Source organism: Poecilia formosa, unplaced genomic scaffold, assembly GCF_000485575.1.
Source record: "Poecilia formosa unplaced genomic scaffold, Poecilia_formosa-5.1.2 Scaffold224, whole genome shotgun sequence".
NCBI classification, from domain to species: domain Eukaryota; kingdom Metazoa; phylum Chordata; class Actinopteri; order Cyprinodontiformes; family Poeciliidae; genus Poecilia; species Poecilia formosa.
The window spans coordinates 241,830-263,658 of NW_006800163.1; the positions used below are offsets into that span (position 1 = coordinate 241,830).

The 21,829-nt window shown below is 39.0% G+C and overlaps 2 protein-coding genes across 6 annotated transcripts in view; one reads left to right on the forward strand and one right to left on the reverse strand.

Annotated features, from left to right (window-relative positions):
- Positions 1-2,208: 2,208 nt before the first annotated feature.
- On the forward strand, positions 2,209-13,424 carry afg3l1 (AFG3-like AAA ATPase 1). Of its 2 annotated transcripts, none has more exons than XM_016679878.1 (15): positions 2,209-2,462; positions 4,015-4,108; positions 5,213-5,310; positions 5,681-5,902; positions 6,065-6,189; positions 6,984-7,251; positions 7,343-7,480; positions 7,561-7,714; positions 7,791-7,898; positions 8,119-8,244; positions 8,467-8,577; positions 8,743-8,858; positions 10,198-10,398; positions 10,518-10,726; positions 12,349-12,468. In XM_016679878.1, the coding sequence occupies exons 1-15, from the start codon at positions 2,361-2,363 to the stop codon at positions 12,380-12,382; spliced, it is 2,106 nt and encodes a 701-aa protein (XP_016535364.1). In that variant the 5' UTR covers positions 2,209-2,360; the 3' UTR covers positions 12,383-12,468. The 2 variants fall into 2 exon arrangements, with proteins under 2 accessions (XP_016535364.1, XP_007568550.1); XM_007568488.2 differs by having other exon boundaries at positions 2,210-2,462; positions 10,518-10,712; positions 12,349-13,424.
- Positions 13,425-14,475: 1,051 nt separating this feature from the next.
- The window catches only part of LOC103149375 (voltage-dependent calcium channel subunit alpha-2/delta-4-like), a 63,723-nt gene continuing 56,369 nt past the window's right edge, over positions 14,476-21,829 (reverse strand). For 3 of the 4 annotated variants that reach the window (XM_016679875.1, XM_007568489.2, XM_016679877.1), the window contains 6 exons: positions 19,308-19,363; positions 16,882-16,902; positions 16,637-16,754; positions 15,054-15,169; positions 14,774-14,856; positions 14,476-14,631 (listed from right to left, as the gene is read on the reverse strand). In XM_016679875.1, coding sequence (XP_016535361.1) covers positions 14,530-14,631; positions 14,774-14,856; positions 15,054-15,169; positions 16,637-16,754; positions 16,882-16,902; positions 19,308-19,363 — 496 coding nt within the window. In that variant the 3' untranslated portion in view covers positions 14,476-14,529. The remainder of the gene's footprint in view (positions 14,632-14,773; positions 14,857-15,053; positions 15,170-16,636; positions 16,755-16,881; positions 16,903-19,307; positions 19,364-21,829) is intronic. The other variant, XM_016679876.1, reaches the window with a different exon arrangement.

Below are 21,829 nucleotides of genomic sequence, written 5' to 3' on the forward strand. Positions count from 1 at the left end.
GCTAGTCCCGAAAGCAGTGGCACTTGTGGCAGGTGTCACACCTGCCACCGGAAGTGCCATTAGTAGGTGCGGTGTCACGATTTGCGCTCGGCCCTGCTGCGTATTTCCTGCGCCGGAGCGGCCAATGCGGGGTCTACTCTTATATTATGTCTATGTCTATGATTATGTCTATGCGGGCACATAGACATAAATACGTACACGCCTCATGGAGCGGGTCGGCCCGTTGCTGCGATACGTAACAGCGTCCGCCATATTGAATGTGGAATATGTGCCAGTAAGCTAATACAGGTAAATGGACCGAACTTAAGAAATTGCCGTTCGACAAAGTATTTTGAGTTAATTCCTGTCACTGACACATTTTCTCACACACACTAATATATTTGGCAATCAAAGAAATGACTAAAGACAGCGTTTCTAACTTTTGATGTGATTATTTAATTGTTTTGGTGCATTTCTGAATAAAGAGCACAATGTTTTTATTTGATAGAAATGATTCTGATCATTTTTATATTAACATTGATGAACAGACACACTTTTACAGTGTTTAAAGAACATATTTACATAATTCCATAATTTAATGTACATTTAACGTTTCAAGACAAGAAACAAATAACTTTCTTGTATTTATTTTTTATACATTGAGAAATGACTTTTGATTTATAAATCAGTCATTTTAAAACATTAAGCTACATATTTTTCTTACTTTTTTCCAGAGAAAAAGATATGTATTACAGTATGTCAACTCTTCTATTGACAGTAAAGAGTGAAAATAATTCTAACAGAGTAAATTATTCTTATTTCATTACATAAGCTGTATTAATACACTAATACTTCAGATTGAGGTATTTAAAAATACACAAAAAGTGAAAGAAAAAAACATTTATTTAATATAATGGGAACACTGGCCACAGGCAGGGCTTTAGTCTGCTGGTCACACTGGGAGAACTCAGTGACTTCTGAGACGTCCTGGTTCACAGGCTAAAGCCAAGGATAACAGAGAAATGATCCTTCACATTCAGAAAAAGACATTTTCAGCATGTTGGGCTCTGACTCGTAGCATCTTTATAGCTAAATACCGACATGGTGAAGCTGAGCTGTGAAACAGAGACTGAAAAACAGCAGCTCTAGCTCTGATCCTGACTGATCTTTCCTCACAAAATCCTCTGGTTTTTAATTAATTTCTCCTCTAACAGCGGTTTTTCATCAGCTCTCTCTCATTAGATAACAGTATGAAAACGTTAGCTGCTTTGACACCTGGTGGTGGGCGTGTCGATGTGGGAGTGACGTCATCAAGTATGAATGGGAAGGTTACTGGCTGTTGGCTCAGTGTGCATGAGGAAGCGGGTGAGCGGGATGGTCAGTCCTCACAAAGTTTGGAGCATGATAATCAAAATTAAATAAATCGATAATTGTGACAGAACAAAGAAGAGGTTTGGAGTTGATTGATACACGGACAAATAAGATTCCCCGAGTTAACCCAGTGCGGCCCTCTACCACCATTAGTTTGCTGTGTTTTATAATAATAAAACGTGTTTATTATTATTAACGCTTTGGTGCAAAAAAACTGATTGAAAATCGATTTATTTACTGCATGTTTATGTCTGTTAAGGCTAAGATGTTACGGCACAGAAAGCAGCCCTTTAAACCATTCAGACTACGAACACAATAGAGACACAATCAGATGACTTATTACCCCGCGATAATAACTCAATAGTCCATGGAAAAACCTTATAAGCTTGTATTAAAGCAGAAAGTACGGCGGCCACCGTAAAAAAGGCTTACAGTATCAATTATGCCGCATGAACCGATCAGTAGATTATTGCGAGGGAACGCAAAAGAAAAAAAAATTTCTCATGTCCACTGGAGGGCTCTGTATTACGGAGCTCCGATCGCCCTGCTGCCACATAGAAGATGGCGGACACTGTTACGTACGACTCAGCGCTCCATGAGGGGTCTGCGTATTGATGTCTATGTTGATGTCTATGGACGGGCAAGTGTGAGGACCCATGGCTGCCTTTTACTTCTGCCCGAATGTAATAAAGTGATAATAAATTCATAAAACCAGCTTAAAATATATTAATCTGTAGACACTATGAATTTTTAAGGGAAAATTCTTCAGTTTATATATAATTTAGATGCAAATATGTATATTATTTAATACTCTGTTACCGATTGCAAAGAGTTTTTCACAGGCATTGAAAGAGAAAGTCTATTGGGCTTCGATCATCCTCCCGTTGACATTTCTTACCAAACCTCACTTGTAAGCACAACATGTTGGCGCTAGAGTGTTGGAGGTAACGTAGCAAAACAGAATACTGTAATTTCTGAAAGCTAGAAACTTTTCTGGGGCCACAGAGAGGATGTCTCAGATGCTGAGACTTCTCTCGGCGGCTGTTTTGCCTCTCTGCCGGGCCGGAGGAGCCCGAGGTCGCACACTGGGTTCAGGAAGCCTCGCGGTTCGGGTAGGTAACTGTTGACTGTTTCCCATCACTGCTGTAAACACCACTGCGATCCCTTCAGGGACACTTCAGGAGTTAAATGGACACATTTTACTGTAACACAGTTTAATCGAAACATAATGTTCCGTAACAACAACATTCCTAAATTGAATATGAGGCTAGATTTAGCAGGTTATCTAAAAGCATTTGTATCTCCGCTGTATTTTTTTAAGCTCAAGTTTCACTTTGCGTGTTTAATCAACAATTAAGATTTAGATTTCATATCTACTCGATTATTATATCAGAAACTGATGCTTTGTTCTGGATTTTGCTCTTTCAGGTTTTGATCAAAGGTTTTAAAACGAGGCTGAAGTCGGCATCCGATTAGCAGCTTCATATACGGCACTAGACTAAAGGGCTACTCCGCTGCATTTATAAAACCGAGACAACCTTTAAGCAGTTAGAGTTTAAAATCTAACATACAGAGAATGCTCAAACGTGAAGTGGGTTGTGTTACAATACTTAGAGATTACATTAAACACGTTTTTTTTTATTTGAGAAACGTCAGTTGTATTGTAAAAACACATATGAAGATTCTATAACCGTTTAGCTCTCAGACCACCTTTCATGGGGTCCCGCTTAAAATATCAACTAAATGTAGTTTTTGAGGACGTCAAGTTAGCTGTGATTAGGATCGAATCATGGTGGAAACATTACATCAGCCACTCAGAGATGCAGTCTCATGCTGTGAAACAGCTGAATAATAAGTTCAGCATGAACTGAACTTATAATTGAAGTTCATTTCAATAATAGACTGAACTTGAAAACATTGTTTAATTACTAGAATCAAATGATGATATATCTAACTTTGAAACTGTTTATCCGTGTTCTGTATACAAACTTAAAGGTTGTAACCTCAGTGCTCTTTTATAAAGAGCATTGAGGTCACATTTGTTTGACAGTTTTATTGGTCGCTATATAAATAAAATAAAGTAGTTGATTTAAACAGCTTTATCGATAGATCCTGTCTCATGGAGAAGCTGTGTCACAGAAGGGTTAAAAGGTTAGTCTTCATAAAAAAACAACAGAAAAAAAAGAAAACAAGGATAGTTGAGATAGTTTCTGTCCTGTTAACAGTTAAAATAGGTTAACGCCAGAAAGGTGAATTAATCACTACATAGAGCAAAGCTCACTGAATATACTTAACATCCATTTTGCTTCTCTGCTGATCAGTGGCATTAAGGGTTATTAGAGTCCATCAAAGAATTGTTCTGGGAGAACAACGAACAATATTTTGGACTTAGCTTAGCCTCTGCAGAGTCTGGAACTTATTCTAACTTTTTTTTTGGATGAAAACATTTAAGCAATTCTAAATTAGAATAAAGGTTGCTGAAGGTTATTAAAACAATGGCACAGCAAGATTAGTGCTGTAATCAAGGCAAAATCCCAACCAAAACAAATATATCCTTTCCTCAAACTGTGTAAACTCTTGAGGTGCTTCTATCAGAGTCTATGTGGTTCCTTATGGTAGAGTCTTGTATCTGCTGTGTTCTGATGTTGTCTTTTTTTTTTGCAGGACTGTAGTTTTTTTAGTCAAAGTCAAGCTAATTTCTTGTCTCGTCAAAGAGCCTGGATAGCTAAGCGATGCGTCTATTCCACCGAGCCAAAAGGTGAGAGCTGCTAGATATGATCATCTGCTCGATTTTTATTTGAAACTTTTTGTAAAACTTTTTATTACTTTTATATGCAAAACAATTTCTACTATGAAAACTACTGAATTTAATAGCTTGCATAAATCCGACTTTTGAGTCTACTCATTTTTCTGAGTGTCGAGTTTGGACCTTTGAGAGACCAGTTCTCACAACAGGCTCACTGTCATTAGCCTGCTTTGTCCATTCCACAACCAAAGTAAGACAATTTTATTTTCAGGCCACCATTCTATAGAGCTCCTGGATACATCCAAATGCAAATTTCAGTCAAACTTGATGAAATTAGCAAGTTTAGACTCTTTTAGATTAGAATCTAAAAGATTAGGTGATGTCAAAAGGGTGTGGGATGGCTATAGGGTAACAGGTTTTTATGTTTTAATTGTCTCTTATTGATATTTATTAAAACACTTTTCTGTAAATAGCATAGATTGCATAGTTTTATGTTTTTTTATGTAAAATTGTGTGAATGAGGGCCTGCAGATGGAAATTAGCTTGAGAGCTAAAGCCTGTTACATAGCATCTTTTCATATTTTTTTTACTAATACTCCTATATGTGGTCCTTGTCAAAAAATCACTGAAACAAACCGGGAGCAGATTGCTCATCGTGTTATGTAAAATTTACTTTTTTGAGCTTTTTGTTATGTTATTCCCTCATCAAAAACATACCTGGAATGTCGCCTCAATTCTTTCATGCATGTTTGATCCTTTTGGTGATTCTTTAATCTCCCATGGCAACCATTTTGCTCCTTCAGACTAGCCAGCAGCAACTGGCAGACATCTGATAGAACTGCTCATCTGCTGAGCTCATTATAGGAGCTACTTCTCAGAGCAACACTAGAAAAGATTTTGTTAAAGGGTTAATAGAGGAGCCATGATGACTTCCTGAAGGCAGAATTACAGAGTAGAAGTTTCTTAAAGATATATATATATATATAGCTATATTATAACACAAAGTAGAGTTTGCAGTAAAATATTTGTAGGCTCTTATATTTTAGTATTGCCAATCATCATCATGGAAAGAAGTGCCTCTTAGTGGTGCAATAAGTCTTCTTGTCGGCATTTCAGATGGAAAAGGAGGAGCACCAGCAGGAGGCGGAGGAGGACGACCAGGAGGAGGGAAGAGAGGAGGTGGAGGGAAAGACTGGTGGAGTCGGATGCAGAAGGTTTGTCAGGAAAAATGAAGCCATGAAGATCCAACAGTAAATGATAATATTTGTAAACTTTGCAGATTGATCCTTTTGATAAAATGTAGAAAATTATAAAAATAAGCAAACTGCTGAGTGGTGGTGCAGATGATTGCAGAGTTTCTCCCTGTTGGTTAAGAGTAGCTTGAGGGTCATTTTATACAGATGAAGTAGCACCTGCACAAGTCTTCCCTTCTGCATCTTAAAAAATAGAAGTTTTGCTTTGGAATCTAGTGGGAAAACTGTAAGATGTCAATCAATGTGTGTCTTGTGGGTTATTTTATTTTTGCCCAGTGCCAGTAATAACCTCACATTATCTTTATTTGGTGCTGGATGTGTCTGTTTTCAGGGCGACTTCCCCTGGGATGAGAAGGATTTCCGCTACATGATGCTCACTGTTGCTGGAGTCAGCTCAGCGCTGCTCTACTTCTACTTCCGAGACACGGGCCGAGAGATCAGCTGGAAGGACTTTGTGCACCGCTACCTGGGCAGAGGCCTGGTGGAGCGGTTGGAGGTGGTTAACAAACAGTTCGTCAGAGTCATCCTGGTACCAGGAGCGGATGCTGAGGGGGTGAGGGGATGTTAAGGTCTATCAATGGTTGTTGCAACACAGCAAAACAAATACATCAAAGTAGTTATCATCAATCCCTTTGATTTAGCATTGAACAGTCATTCTCTAGTTAACCTGCTTCTGTTTCAGACCGTTACATTCAGTCCTTTATGTGTTCCTCAGAGTTACGTGTGGTTCAACATCGGCAGCGTTGATACATTTGAGAGGAATCTTGAGGCTGCACACATGGAATTGGGTCTGGAGCCATCACACCGGGCCGCTGTCATCTACAGCTCTGAGAGTGACGGGTGAGTTTAACCCTTTAACACCCAAAGAACAGAGTTTGATCCTCACTATGGGGGAAAAATGAGAATCACAATTTATTTGGTCAATATTAAAAAAAATGATGACTCATTAAGTTTGAAGCACACTGGGCTGCAGAGGTAACGGTTCACATCAGCATGTCCACCTAGAAATATTTATAAAAACTGGCTTTTATTTCAGTTATTCCTTCCATGAGTTGACCTGAATTTCAAGTCAAAATAAATATAAGTTGTAAAATACGCTTTGTCAGACAAGATGGTTGTTCTTGGTGGGTTAACATCACAGGAAGTACAAAAAAAATAAAAAAATCCAGATTTTCCAAAATTTAAATCTTCAGTTTGATAAATTGTAAATTTATCAAATACATATCAAATCGATACATAAATTGTATCAATTTATCGCCCAGCCCTACTCTGTACATCAGCACTGGTGGTCATTGTAAAGGTTGGAACAACTTATTGTGAAAGTAAATTCAAGATTTGTCTGATTCCATCCACATGCAAAAATATAGAAAAAGCTTGTTCATCCTGGGCTTTTTGTGTAAGACGAATTCATAAGCTGGTTGCTAAGCCACATGATTAAATTCGGCTTTCCAACAAAGTTGCTTTATATTCTGCGTATTGGTGAATCAGCTGAGTAATAAACAGGTCTGTTGACGTTTCTGCACCATCTCTGAATGTTTTAGTCACTTGAACGATATTATTATTCTTAGATTTCATATTGCTGCATAGAAATGTTACAATATATTTCAGTAGATTTTTTTCTTGTATCCTTACAGCTCCTTCTTGATGAGCATGATTCCTACTCTGTTGCTGATTGGCTTTCTGCTGTTCACATTGCGGCGTGGACCAATAGGAGGAGGCGTTGGTGGAGGAAGGAGCCCATTCAGCATGAGTGAGTCGACAGCCAAGATGATGAAGGACAACATAGATGTCAAGTTCAAGGATGTGGCTGGCTGTGAGGAAGCAAAACTGGAGATTCTGGAGTTTGTGAACTTCCTGAAAAACCCACAGCAGTACCAGGACCTGGGAGCCAAGATCCCCAAGGTGAGAGCAGCCAGGCCTGTCAGAAGGCAGAAGGGAAGTCCTCCGTCCTCGTTCTTCAAGTGACAGTCAGTTGATGAGTGTGTTTTCGCAGGGTGCCATTCTGTCTGGACCTCCTGGCACAGGAAAGACTCTGCTGGCCAAAGCCACAGCAGGAGAGGCCAATGTCCCCTTCATCACAGTCAATGGCTCTGAGTTCCTGGAGATGTTTGTCGGGGTCGGTCCAGCCAGGGTGAGTGGAATAGGCCCCGCCGCTGTCCAGTGCAGTGCTTCTCAGGAAATGAGAGTTGAACTAACACGGCTTCTGTGAAGGTGAGGGACATGTTTTCCATGGCGAGGAAAAATGCGCCATGCATCCTCTTCATTGATGAGATTGATGCTGTGGGGAGGAAGAGAGGAGGAGGAAACTTTGGGGGTCAGAGTGAACAGGAGAACACATTAAACCAGCTGCTGGTGGAGATGGACGGTACAGCCACATTCTGCTTTAGAGCCTGCTGCATTTTTTTCTCTCTTTTTTTAAATTTTGTTATTCTGTTTCTCAGGTTTTAACACAGCTACTAATGTAGTGGTCCTCGCTGGAACCAATAGGCCGGACATCCTGGACCCCGCTCTGATGAGACCAGGACGCTTTGACAGACAGATTTACATTGGTACACTCAGTCTTTATGTTTACTGCAGCTCACAGTTTGTGTGGGAATCTGGTTAAACATCAGGATTTTATGGAAAGCTGACCTGTAAAACCAGATCACTGAAAATATTCAAGGTGGACATCAGCTTGTCTGCCTCAGAGGACATGTGTTGGAAGACCATAGTGCTCATGTACAAATACTTGATGCACATCACTGATGTTTTTTTCCCTCCTCCTCTCAGGTCCTCCAGACATCAAAGGCAGGGCTTCCATCTTCAAAGTTCACCTGCGACCAATCAAACTGGATCCCAGTCTGGATAAGGACGCTCTAGCAAGGAAAATGGCAGCTGCCACACCAGGATTCACTGGTGTGTAACATCTACTTGATTTATGTGAAGCTACGATTTTGTTGTCCTTAAGCTTTTTCACGACAGATAAAATTGAAGTACTTTGCGATAACTGTGAAGTAAATCTCTAAATGTTAAAGACAATTATATAGAAATTGCATTTGTCAACATTATCGACAAATAAACTGATATATTCAATCCAGACTATGATACTGGTTTGTATTTTTTTTGTCAATGAATCAGGTGCTGACATTGCTAATGTGTGCAACGAAGCAGCTTTGATAGCTGCCAGGCACCTGAGCCCCGCCGTCAACCCAAAACACTTTGAGCAGGCGATCGACCGTGTCATCGGAGGTTAGTCACCAACTTTAGCTGCGTTGCTGGCTTTTTTTTCACATTGCCAATGAAAATCCTGTGTCTTATGACATAAAATAGAAACGGCTAACAGATGGACTGAAAAGAACATTTACTATACAGTATATTTTATATTCATGTTTCACATTATCTGCCTGTGTTCAGGCCTGGAGAAGAAGACTCAGGTCCTGCAGCCGATGGAGAAGAAGACGGTGGCATACCATGAAGCCGGCCACGCCATCGTGGGGTGGTTTCTACAGCACGCTGACCCGCTGCTCAAAGTATGGAGTCTGAACATGGCACCATCACATCATGGCAACAAAATCAACTTCACATTACATGCCAATATTAAATGTAGGCTGAGGAGTTTGTCATGAATTTCTATTCAGAGTAAGCACAGACTGTTATAGAAACCAAACTGACTTCAATAATTAACCATAAAGAAAATAAAACCAGCAGAATCATCATCCAGCAATGCAAGAGTGATGCTGTTCATCTAGTCATTAGAAAATCTGTTTCTCTGTGTAGCAATATTGGAAAGCACTTCAAATGGACGCTATGGGTAGAAAAATATTGGATAAATCCTGTCTATTTACCATTCAATCTACTTCTATAAAGTTACTAACAGTAAATCTGATGGACCACTTGCTGCATTTAAGACGGTATTCTTTGGTGTTTCAACACACATGTACACAGAACACTAGGTCTTAGAAAGAATAGGATTTTTGTATGGGTTAGAGAAGAACTCTTAAAACTGTCGGCTTCCAAATAAACGGACAGCAATAAACATAAACCACCCCAAAACTTAATTTCATTCTAAAAATAGGAGCTGGTATTGGTCCTTGTTATGCTCTTTAAAGACATTGACCAAGTTTCTGCTTTGCAAGTCCACTAGAAAGTGGTGTACTGCTGGAAATGGCTGCACCTGATCATCAGCTAACAGGTTTTAGTAATTATATAAAGTTTTCTATTTAGAAATATGAAAGCATACCATGACCTCCTGGACAGCAACAGTTGGACACACGTGTATTCAGGAACAGAACCAGTGAAGGAGGAAGTTGTGGGTTCTCTCCATGAAGTAGAGCTGGAGGTTTTAGCGTGCTTTCACCGAAGGGGTAAAGATATCTGGGGTGAGAGGGTGTTTAGTTTTTCTCTGGTGGAGCAGATATAAAATAGTAGCAGAGTTTGTTCTGGTTTGTTCCTGTAATATGGAAGAATGTCTTTCACAAGGAAAGCCTCAAATTCACATTAAAAGCTTTTACTTTGCACAGGGGATTGTCATGAATCCCTGGTGTAGTTTTGCAAACATTGGTGTAGAACACATATTTTGTGTTGTAGGTCTGTCTATGGCTAGATTATTTTCACAATATTCCAATTCCAAGACAAAACAATTAATAGTGCCTCATGTAACTGGACAGTTGCTGCTACTGCAATATAAATACATTTACATTGCAGTAAATGTATTTAATGCAATGTACTGCAATGTAAATGTGTGCATTACAATGCAGAACTATGTAATGTATATATTGTACTGCAGTAGCAATTTACATTGCTACTGCATTGTAAATACATTGCAGTAGCAGCAACTGTCCAGTTACATGAGCCTTGCCTTGTTTTCAGGTGTCCATCATTCCACGGGGGAAGGGTTTGGGTTATGCTCAGTACCTGCCTAGAGAGCAGTACCTCTACACCAAAGAGCAGCTGTTTGACAGGATGTGCATGATGCTGGGAGGGCGTGTGGCTGAGCAGGTCTTCTTTGGCCGGATAACCACCGGAGCTCAGGATGATTTGAAGAAGGTCACACAGTCGGCCTATGCGCAGGTACACACATGCATACACACACCTACACACACACACACACGCACACTTGCTGGGTCCAAGTAATATGGAAGAAGGGGACTCTTTGTTGAGTTGTGACACTTCTCTCTGCTGATGTTCAGGTGGTGCAGTTTGGGATGAGTGACAAGGTGGGGCAGGTGTCGTTTGACCTGCCCCGGCAGGGTGAGATGGTCCTGGAGAAGCCTTACAGCGAGGCGACAGCTGAGCTCATTGATGAGGAGGTTAGAGGACTGGTGGATCGAGCGTATGAGCGCACCCTGCAGCTGATCACCAACAAGAGGGACCAAGTGGATAAGGTGAGACCTTTTATGTGAGATGTTTATCAGGTGGCACAGGGAACAGGAGGGAGTTCAGGGTTGTTCCCTATGTTTAAAGAGGTAGTATTTTGTATTTTTAGGCACATAGTGTCATATTATATCTGTCAGGTTACTGTGTTAACTTCAGTTAACTGTATATATCAAACTGAAACTGCAATTTCATTGTCTTTCTGACAATGACAATAAATTCTTCTGATTCTGAAACATAACTTAGAACAGTGGTTCCCAAACTTTTTCTCCTGGGCCCCCCCAGTGGTTTCCAAACATTTTCTGGGCCCCCCCTATGGATTACAAATAGCTGTCTGGTTGAACAGACAGCTATTTGTAATTCTTAGAGACAGGGAGTCTCTAAGAATGAGCGGGGGGGTAATCGACTTCTTTTGGGGGCAAAATGAATGTACGTAGCTGAACATAGACAACAACATCGGTAGCCTACCGGCTACTTGTTAAGCTTAAAGTGATGTATTGATATTAGCTAGTCATCTTTTAGCTAACATTAGCTAGTCATCTTTTAGCTAACATTACCTGCATCCAACAGCTTTACTCAACTCAGTCGGTTAGTTTGGGGGAAAAGCTGTGAAAAGTTCTTTGCGTTTTGCTGGTTTGCTGCCATGATTCTAACAAACCTGCGTAGCTCTGCACAGCAGCAGCAGGTCTCCCTCACAGGTGTAAAACCAGTGCGAGTGTCGTAGCATTTATGTTGTGTTTAAAGGTGGCTCAGAAAAACAGGTTACCACATGTTAACAACGGATTAAACAGTTTTAACTGCTGATAAAAGTGACAGAGGACGCAGATATGGGAAGTGTGGAAGCCCCTACTGTATCAAATTGACATAGGAATAACAGAGAGTTGGCCATTCTAAGGTAAAAACTGAGTGCATACAGCGTTCATGTTTTTTTTTTTTCATCCATCCAAATGGCTTCCCGCGCCCCCTCCCTGCAATGGCCCACAGTTTGGGAACCTCTGACTTAGAATAAATTTGACTTCGCAATTTGACGCCTTGAAATTGGGCCTCTGTCTCTTTAAGAAGCTGATACTCTTACTGACACTGCGCCTTCATCACATTGTCACAATGAAGCACCTTCATGATTCTTTTTACAACCATTATGAATATTTGACTGACAGGTGGTTCATAAGATGAGCTCGACTGAAGCAAAATTCCATTAGGTGTTTCTTAATTGCTGCTGCTGCTAGCCTGATGGGTTGCCAGGCTTATAGTACACTGACATAAACCCTGACATAAATAGCAGCTGTTGAAAGACGTTGGAAAAGTTTAGAATTTTTCCACCAAAGGGGTTCCAGTGCTTAGAAAGATAGTGTTACTTTGTTCTTACCTGGTTTGATTTTGAATATAATATCTTAGTGAGCAGCTCTAAGTGAGGCTGAACCACTGGGTTTAAATGTTCCCATCTTCTGTTTGTATTCAGTGCTGCCTGTCATTAGACCTGCAAGTTTATGTGATAGTTGGCTACCCGGTGTAGACGTTTGTGGGTAGGATTGACACAGAGACTTACAGAAGTTGTCTTTGTCGTCATACTGAAATTTCTGGATTCCCACAGGCGGGTGGATTTATTGAATTGAGCTATTTTATGTTTATCCTCTGTGTCATCCTCAGGTGGGGAAGCGCTTGCTTGAGAAGGAAGTGCTAGACAAAGCAGACATGGTGGAGCTGCTGGGTCCTCGGCCATTCCAGGAGAAGTCAACCTACGAGGAGTTTGTGGAGGGGACGGGGAGCTTCGAGGAAGACACGAGCCTTCCAGATGGCCTCAGGGACTGGAACCAGCAGAGAGGAGGGGAAGCGGAGGAGACAGACCCAACCCAGGACAGACAGCAGGCAGTGTAGGATCTGAGGAACCTGGAGAAAACTCAACCAGCTGGACAGAAATAGATGAAGCCGTTGACTCTGTTCCTCTCTGCCTGACTGTGTGGTCCCCCACTGGCAACTGTTCAGATTGGATCATATATATATATATATATATATATAGCTAACAGTCAACTATTTCTCTTCAGAGAGGAATATACGCCGGGACAGAACAGAGTGAACATGATGCTTTCTTTATTTATTCTTTTACAAAATGTCTGTCCTCTTGATAACGAGGAAGAAATACTCGACTTGAGGAATGTTTATGCGGCCAAACAAGGCTGAAATGTTTTTAGAAATGAATCAGATGTTTTTTCATTTACCTGGAACAACTCGTCTCACCGTTCTGCTTCACAACAACACAGCAATTTTCATTTGCATTTTACCTCAGCTTGGACTTACCATGAGGATATTTTAATTATATAAACTCTGCAATAATGACTGAGAGTTTTTTTTGTAGACCACTGTTGCAAAATAAAAAGAATAATAAAGTTTTGGTTTTCTGAAATTAAAGCATGTTTTACAAAGTCATAAAAGACAGTCACATGTGCCTGTAGATTTTACTTTCAGGTAGAACAGTCACATCACATTCTGCTTAGCAGAAGAAACCTGCTTTATTCTGCGATGTCTGTAGTTTCAGTGGTTTTCAAGATGTGAAGCAACTTGGTTAACCTTGTTTTGGTTAATAAGGTTAACCAGAACTTAACTTTGTTTTGGTTAAGTTTAGTCATTCTATCTTGGCTATCTTTAATGTCATCTGCAACTTGTAAATGTGATTGTGTTGAGGACGCATCGATGTGGTTGGAAATGGAAAAGTTTTCTGACTCTGACCTTGTTCAGACATATTCTCATTCAGAGATAACATGATGATGTTTTTGTAGCATCTCAGATCCAGTTACATCCTCAGACCATGGTTGACATTAACATGGCTAGGAATCAGCAGAGTTGTGCTTTTGAATTATTGCAGCTACAAAAAATCTCACTGTTGGCCATCTCTTGTGGAAGAGATGGCCACAGTGTCACTTGACAGTACCCCTCATTGGGTTGCTAATCCTTTCACAATTTACACAACATCCTGTTGTCATCACTGTAATCCAGCCTTTAATACAATATATATTGACTGTGTCTCAAAATATCAGTTAAGGTTGAAAGAAACTCCAGCAAACACAGGACCTACTAGGTAATTTAATGCCGTAGTTGCTATCTGAGTTTACAGATAGCAACTACGAGATTATTTCCGACTCATCCTGTTGGTGCTAAAATAGCTTTTTCTGTCAATATCTCTGTTGGCATTTTTTATAGGTTCAACTCAAGGAAGTCCACAGGTATATGCTGATACATTGATACTCCGTTGTGTTTTGGGTCTCGAGTGTTTCATGAATTAATAAAAACATTTCTAACGAATAAATAGAACTTTAAAAGACTTTTAGAAAGCTTTGTAATATTTAAAAAGGTTACAAAGAAAAGCAAAAGGAAATTAATCATGACTAGAGACTTTTGCAGTGGTGTGTTCCTGGTAACCTCTGACCAACTAAACTTTTGAAAACATGTTTAAAAGTGCACCTTTATTTTTTTTACAATGTAAATCTCAATGCATACACAACATTTCTGTATGAAAAAGCTACAAGAATGCTACATCTCTTAGTACAATGGCAACGTACCTGCACGCTGAAGCTGCACTTCTTAAACCTGACCAGCAGGAGGCAACAACTTCCCCCGCAACGAGTCAGCTCAAGAGACTTGGCTGCTGTTTCTGCTTCTTCATATTTTTGATCTGATATTACTTATTTCAAAAAATATTCTAAATTGAATTAAGCAAAAAATATTACAAATAAAAAACATAAATAGTCCTATATACCGGTAGCAGAAAAACACAGAATGCTTGTTTCAAACTGTTTTCTTGTCTTCTGGTGGATGGGATCTTTTTTCCCTGATTTATGTCCACTGGAGAAGGAGCACCGAGAAAAGCAGAGATGCAGCAAAGAGACGAAGGGACATGGAGATGGCAGATGCTCCTCCACAGTCCTTAGCATTCTCCTGATGGACCAATCACACATTTTGACATTTTGTTAAAAAAAAAAAAATTGCTAAAACACCCCCAGATTTTACTTACATAGTTGCTCAGCACTTAAAAATATAATCCTGCAACAACATTAAAATGTTCATTCTCAGCACTGACCTTTGGGTGGTAGGAGTGGCAGGACTCTGGACGCCTTCGCACCTTCTGAGATTTCATCCTGTTGCACTTCACAGTTGCGTTATGTTTACAGATATTAAGGAATGCTATGCACACACACAGAGGGCCGGTGCTGAGCAGATCTCTGGGTACAGCCGTAGCTACTGACAAGACGATATCAGAGATCTTGTTATTTATTTTTATTTTTTTTTTTATTTTTCCAAGACCTGAACAGAATGTATGCATTAGTTGGGAGCCATTTTGTTGAACAGTAGAAGGATATATTTAATTTCCTTTGGCTGCAGCAGGATGGGTCCAAACTGACGGGAGCAGTCACAGGAAGCTTGTGTAACAACCAGAACCAAGTTACTGTCAGGAACCTGCTGCACCACAAACATCCTGAAACACACATGATGCCAAGTGAATTTAAAGCGACAAAGGCCCAATGTAAAGGCATTAAATTACAAAGTCAAATTTCTTTTAAATCATATTTGAGATATATATATATATATATATATATATATATATATATATATAGCAATCTTATAAAACACACCATAGTGACTTGAAAGCTGCTTCTTTTATTAGTAAAATCTATATGCCACAAGCCTTAATCTCCTTATTCTTTATGTTGAGAAAGATTAATAGGAGGCTGAAATTAATGTCTGGATCATATATTGAATAAAGGTCTATTTTTTTGCTTTTGAGGACATACATTTTTTTGTATTTTAATGAAGTTATACCAGATTTCTTAAAAGCTTGAACAGTAATTGAATGCAAGCTTCAGAAATTCCAAATCGGTGATGTTGATAAGGGGGAAAAAAATAATGAGATGTTTAATTTTTAAGCATTTTTTTTAAGTGATTGTGATTGATTATGAGTTTTTTTTATGGTTTAATAAACCATAGATGAGTTAAACATAATCTTATTGAAAATATGTCTCTTAGAAAATTTTGAACAGAGATGAGTAAAAAAAAAAAAGCTGATTATTGTCCCATGATGTCCCATCAAGTTAAGCTTGGACCAATTTAATTCTTAACTCACAATTCAGTGGATTTCCCTTCAAAACTGTTTGGTTTTGACCATTGACAGACAACAATACCATTAAACATCTGCACAAGCAAATGTGTATCAATAAAAGCATTTAGTTCCTTTCAAAAAGGATTTCTGCAATAAACTCGCAAAGCTGAACTGCTTCTGAGCTCTTTATGGCCAGTCATAAATCATGTGAAGATGGCGATGTGCTGCAGAGCTGGCACTTTAAAAAAAAATAAAAAATCCTGAATTGTGAAATATCACAGTTCACAACAACACCTGCTATCGATGCAGGTGTTTAACTGCATCAACAGCAGCATGCATAAAATCTGAAGGCTCTCATACCATAACTCTATATTACGTTCTACGATAATTTATGACTTAATTGTAGGTTTGTTCTTGGATTTATGGAGCCATTTTGCTCAGCCAGACACTACTGGGAAGCTTCACCACTGTTGTGCACTGAAGTCCCAAATATTTAGAAATATTTAGAATGGCTTTCCAGACTTATAGATGTCAGTTATTTTGTTTTTCATTTATTCTTAAATGTCACTAAATCAGAACAAGATGTGTTGCTTCCTGAGATCTTTCAGTCTACTTCATGGCGTCAGACGGGATCTATATAAATAATTTCTTGATTGTACGTGTGATCCTGTGCTTGGCTAATAAGACTGATTCCAAAAAATTGTTAGCGCAATTTGATCCCTGATAAAAATTATCTGAATAAAGAAATAGGTCGTAAAACCAGGAAGTTAGTGGAAAGTTTAAGGTGTGTGTGTGTGTGTGTGTGTGTGTGTGTGTGTGTGCGCGCGCGCGTGTTAACATCCGTACTTCTGACAGCGTCCACACTTGATGAGACTGTTGGCCTCCCTGACCGATGAGTCATACATGAATCCGGGGTATGCAGTGTCACAGGGCTGCAGTGCATCCACTTTCTTTTGCTTATGAGCTGAAAATACAAAAACACAAAATGCAAAAGTTTACATTCCTGATCAGTTCAGATGAGATAAATTTATAACAGGATTTTCTCAGTAGTTGTCCTAATACCACCACACACTCAGGCATGTTGTACTCACATGTGTGATAGCCGGCTTTGGCTGAATGCATGGAAAATGGTAGTGACCACACAGAGTGAGAGGATGGTGTTGAAAGTGAAGATGATGATGATGATGATGATGATGATGATGGGATGATGAAAATGAAACAGTGTGTTGCATTTGAAAATGAGAGATAAAGCTGTCATATGACGAAACATAGAGCAAAAATATCACACCTCCAGACATCATGATTATCACAGAGTTTCAGATTGATTTGGGTTTCTGGACAAAAGAACTAATGAAGCAGCACCTGTCACTAACTATGAATGATCCCTATTGAAATGACTCCAGGAACAACAGATGAACCTGACTCTACTGCAGCAAGACAGCAGCTGCTCACTCTGTCTGGTCCATATCTTACAGAGCCCCCTAGGGGATATGGGGGAAAAAAAAAAATTCTTTTGCGTTCCCTTGCAAAAGAAAATGTTGCAGGTGCTATTGCGTAACCGCTCAATAAGTTTTGCGTTCCCTTGCAGAACTTATTGCGAAGGAACGCAATAAGTTGACAGTCAGAAATGTGATTTAAAAATTTTAAGTATACACATAAAAGAGACTCAGTGAAAACGTGTTATATATTCTCTATATTAATTCTTAACTCTGCAAAAATCTGATTGAAAATTGATTTATTCACTGCATATTTACAAAACAAGGTTAAAATGACTTAACTACACAAATGTTATCAATAAATCCAAAACAAACAAAGAAAGTACAACATTCATCATAAAGAGTATCAGAAAGAATTAAAACTAATCTAATCCTTCATATAGTTGGCAAAATACACGTGGTTTCACTGAATCTGCGTTTGGCTGCAGACTCCTCCAAATGCTTTATAGCTTCTTTATGCTCTAAACAGCTGCTTTAGCTTGTTAGAGCATAAAGCAGCTCTAGATGATCACAGCTATTGTTTCAAATTCAAAATAAAAAAGAAATAAAATCATTTCTATCATACATACATTCTAATTAAGCCTAGTTACCGTGCAGTGCATTCAGGTTAAAATTATTAAAATATTGGTTAGTTTTTTTTTTTTCTGTTTTAAGAAATCCAGCGGATTGCATTGAGTCATTGACTTTCTGCATTCACTCCTGGTCGTTGTCAGTAACTTTGTGCATTCTCAAACCACCGATGGGTGGTTTGAGAATGCACAGCACACACATAAAAAAGAAATAGGACCTCTAATTCAGGAGTAGTGTGTTTAAGTTAAAAATAAGACATTAATGGCAGTCGTAGCTCTCTTAGCTTTATCTAGGAAAGAAGCACATCTGAGATGAGTTATGAGCTGGATTTAAAGGCTGGAGGGTAAAAGAGAAGATATGCAGTTAGTCACAGCAAAAGCTTGACCAGCAGCTTTACAGGAGGCCGGGCTAAACACTGAAAAACTGGACCAGCTGTATCAGAAAGAAAACATTAAGACTGCCAGACCAGATAAAGAGTAAAATACAGAGAGGACATGAAACTCAAAGTTGAAATAACAGCAACTAAAGTAAATTTGGAGACAAGCAGAACATAGCAGATCCAGGAGAAATGGTCAGTTTGTCCTCCAGCAGACCAGTAGCATAGCCACAGAGGTTAGGTACTATAACCGTAATCTAAGGTACAATAGCCTAAGCTATAATGGAAAATTTTAAGCTTAGTATTAAAACAAGACAGGGTGTCTGTGTCACAGACTAAAACAGGGTGGTGGTTCCAAAGCAGAGGAGTATGAGAACTAAAGGATGTGTTTTCACATTCTACTTTTAATAATTCTAGGAACTTATACCCTTATATTCTATTCTGGATTTAACAGGGAGACAATAAAGAGAAGCTAAAACAGGAGAACATAGAAATATGATCTTTCTAAAATTATAATCTCTAAGTTTCCAGTTCTGTAAAAGATGTGAAATCTTACCTTAAGTGTATCATCCATCCCACCACAACAGCTATACACCAGTTGCTTTATTTTATGATAAATCCAGGTCAAACTGGTTTCCAATATGCGTGCAAAGAAGCATAACTCTGGACCTGCTCAAAGTCATAATATAACTATGCCTTTACTTCAAAACGCCAAACTCTCCCTGCTTCAGAAACACAGCAGAAGACTGTGCCTCAAAGTTCCAACTCACACTGCAAACATCAGAAAAAAATGTCTTGCATGGAGATTCTCCGATCACCTGACATTATGGGACATTTTATGAAAGAAACTCATCTTAAACTGGAAAAATGGATGTTTGGTGCAACATCCATTGCAATCAGTTTTATAACGCTTTCTGAACAAACTGACTTCACAGAGTTCTCATGTATAGCTTGGCATTTTTGGGTGAGTACAAACATTTTTATTTGAAATATTTCATTCAGACTTTTTCTTTGTTAACTGTGTTTGGGAGAGCTTAGAAATATACAATAACTGAGATTGTTAACTTCATCTTACCATCTACGAAATAGTCAGAGTGCCAGAGACCACAGAAGTTGAAGTCCAGCACAAACCTAAAGGATAAAACAAACACACCTTAGAAAAAAACAGTACACAGCAAATTTGGAAGTGTTCCATCAACTCCTACAGAGTTAAATCCAACACTTTGAAAGTGTCTATATTGGTCCACTCTGGATGGTGTAGAAGTTACACTTTTGAAAGTGTTATTTGTGATATAGTAGAATCAACACTCACAGTAGTTGAAATCAAACACACTTCAGTGTTAATCTACCCAACACTAGTGTATATTGTCAAAAGTTAACACTATGGAAGTGTTAATCCAACACAGAATGGTGTAAAGTATATATTCACATAAAAATCTGAGTTTTGAAATACTACTGGCATGGTATGCTGTGTTGGTGCAGGGGTTAAGCACAAACCACCTATGGAGGCTCTAGTTTTCAATGCAGCTGTCATGGGTTCGCTTCCCAGTCTTCCCCTTCTCTAATTACCCACTTTTTTTTGTCAATTTACTACCAAATAAAAACCACTAGAGCAATTAAAACCTTTTTCCCCCCAGAAACTACTGACCACCAATAATCCCCAAATTCATTTTAAAAGACATTAGATGCCACATTAGATGCTACAAAAACACCAGCACCAGTTGCAGTATGTAATCTACTTTTATTTCAAAACATCAAACAGCACTGACAGCAATATACAACAAAGGTCATTCATTCATGGTACTTTGCACTGAAGGTGAAGTGTGCTTTGAAAGTTCAATGGAAGCGGCCATGGATGGTCTTGTGATCACTGATGGTGAAGTGTCTTTGGTGCTACTCTTGTTTTCGCCAACATGAAGGAGGAAGACTTCCAGCCTGGAAGGAAAAACAGGAAATATAGCAGAAACATTAGGATAATAAATAAATATTTTAAAAAGTAGTGTGAGCAAAACTAATCAGACTCACCTGTGTGTTGTTAAGAAAATAAATTAAAAATAAGCTAGTTTTAAAACTTAACATGTCTTGATTCAAATAGCCTAATTGTGGTTTTAAAATCAGTAACGTATTCTGGCTTTTTGACCTTTATTGTACCTGTAGTTACAGTAGATGGTTTGCTAGGATCTTTTGAACTGCCTTTTGTCTGTGGGAAAACAATACAGTAGAAGTTCTAGCTTTTCACACTCATCTGTGAAAAGCCGTAAACACAGCAGGAGTTCCTGGCTTTAGAGAAAGGGTCAGAGATGGCTCCTGGTTGGATGAGCAAAGATACGCCTTATTTGAATAAATTAAAGAAAAGAAGATAAAACTTTCCACATAGAGTAACAAGATCAGATTTTGCTCTTTGCAACTTCTCCAAAGATGTCTTTGCGTTTTGTTTGTCGTTTCCATCTTTTGTCTTTTTCTCTCTCAGGTAAATTCATGTGTTGTTTGTGCTCTGAGGTTTCTGATGTTTTGTGATGTCCTTTTCTGGTGATAGTATGCATCTCTCTTGAATAAATGCTGATTATTGTGACGCCGTTATCTCTGTGTGATCTCAGTCTTTGCGCACAGCATTTTCTGAATCCGGGCATAGAGAGGATTTAACGAGTCAAAATGTTTTTATAGTTCAAGAATTTTTCCTCTCTTAATAGTGTGTCACCGTCACATTCATTCAAATTACTCTGCCCTCCTGGTTTACAAGATAAAGCATAAAAAAGTCAGAAATAATTACTAAAGAAATTAGACAGCTTATAGAAAAATTTTTTGGAGATCATTAAAAGTTGTGCCAACCTGTCTGAAGAAATGTGTTGAAGTCATCATAACAGGCTTCAGTCACCAACATGACACACTGACAAAGAAAAAACATTTTGGCAGTTTTTAGATTTGCCACAGGTACAAAACACCAGAGTCAAATGGCTTAATTGCCTGCTCATTGCGTAGATATGTTCTCCAGAGTCCTGCTAATCACCTAATTATTGTATTCAGGTGTGGTGCAGCAGCAGCACATCTAAATGTTGCAGGACAGTGGCCCTCCAGAACTGAAGTTTGACACCTGTGGCATAGACCCAGCAAATGGTCCAGCACAGCCACTCCCCCATTTTGCAGTCTACAGCCAAAAACTTAAAGAAAACGACCCCACAGCTAAATAATGTTAACTCAAATGGCCTCCAGATTTTCCTGACAGTTTTAATGTTTGGTTAAGATCATAAATAGTTGTATATACCGTGATATCCAAACAAATAAATGTGCGTTAAGCGAACTATGTATATGAATCGATACTCTTGTGTAAACGGAAAAATAATGCCTCCATAAAAAATAGTCAAATGTGATCATTTTAACATGGAACTTACCTTGTTATAATAAGCTCCAGACAAGACACCATACAGCTGCCTCCGCTCCTCAGGCAAACATGTGAAGCAATAGCGGAACAAGACGGCGTCGGCAGGGGGGCGGGGCTAATGACCGGGCCCAAATAATAAAGCTCGTGATAATTTAACTTTACAACATGGACATGCCCGCAACAGAGGAGCTAACAAGTTTCATCACCACAGAGAGCGA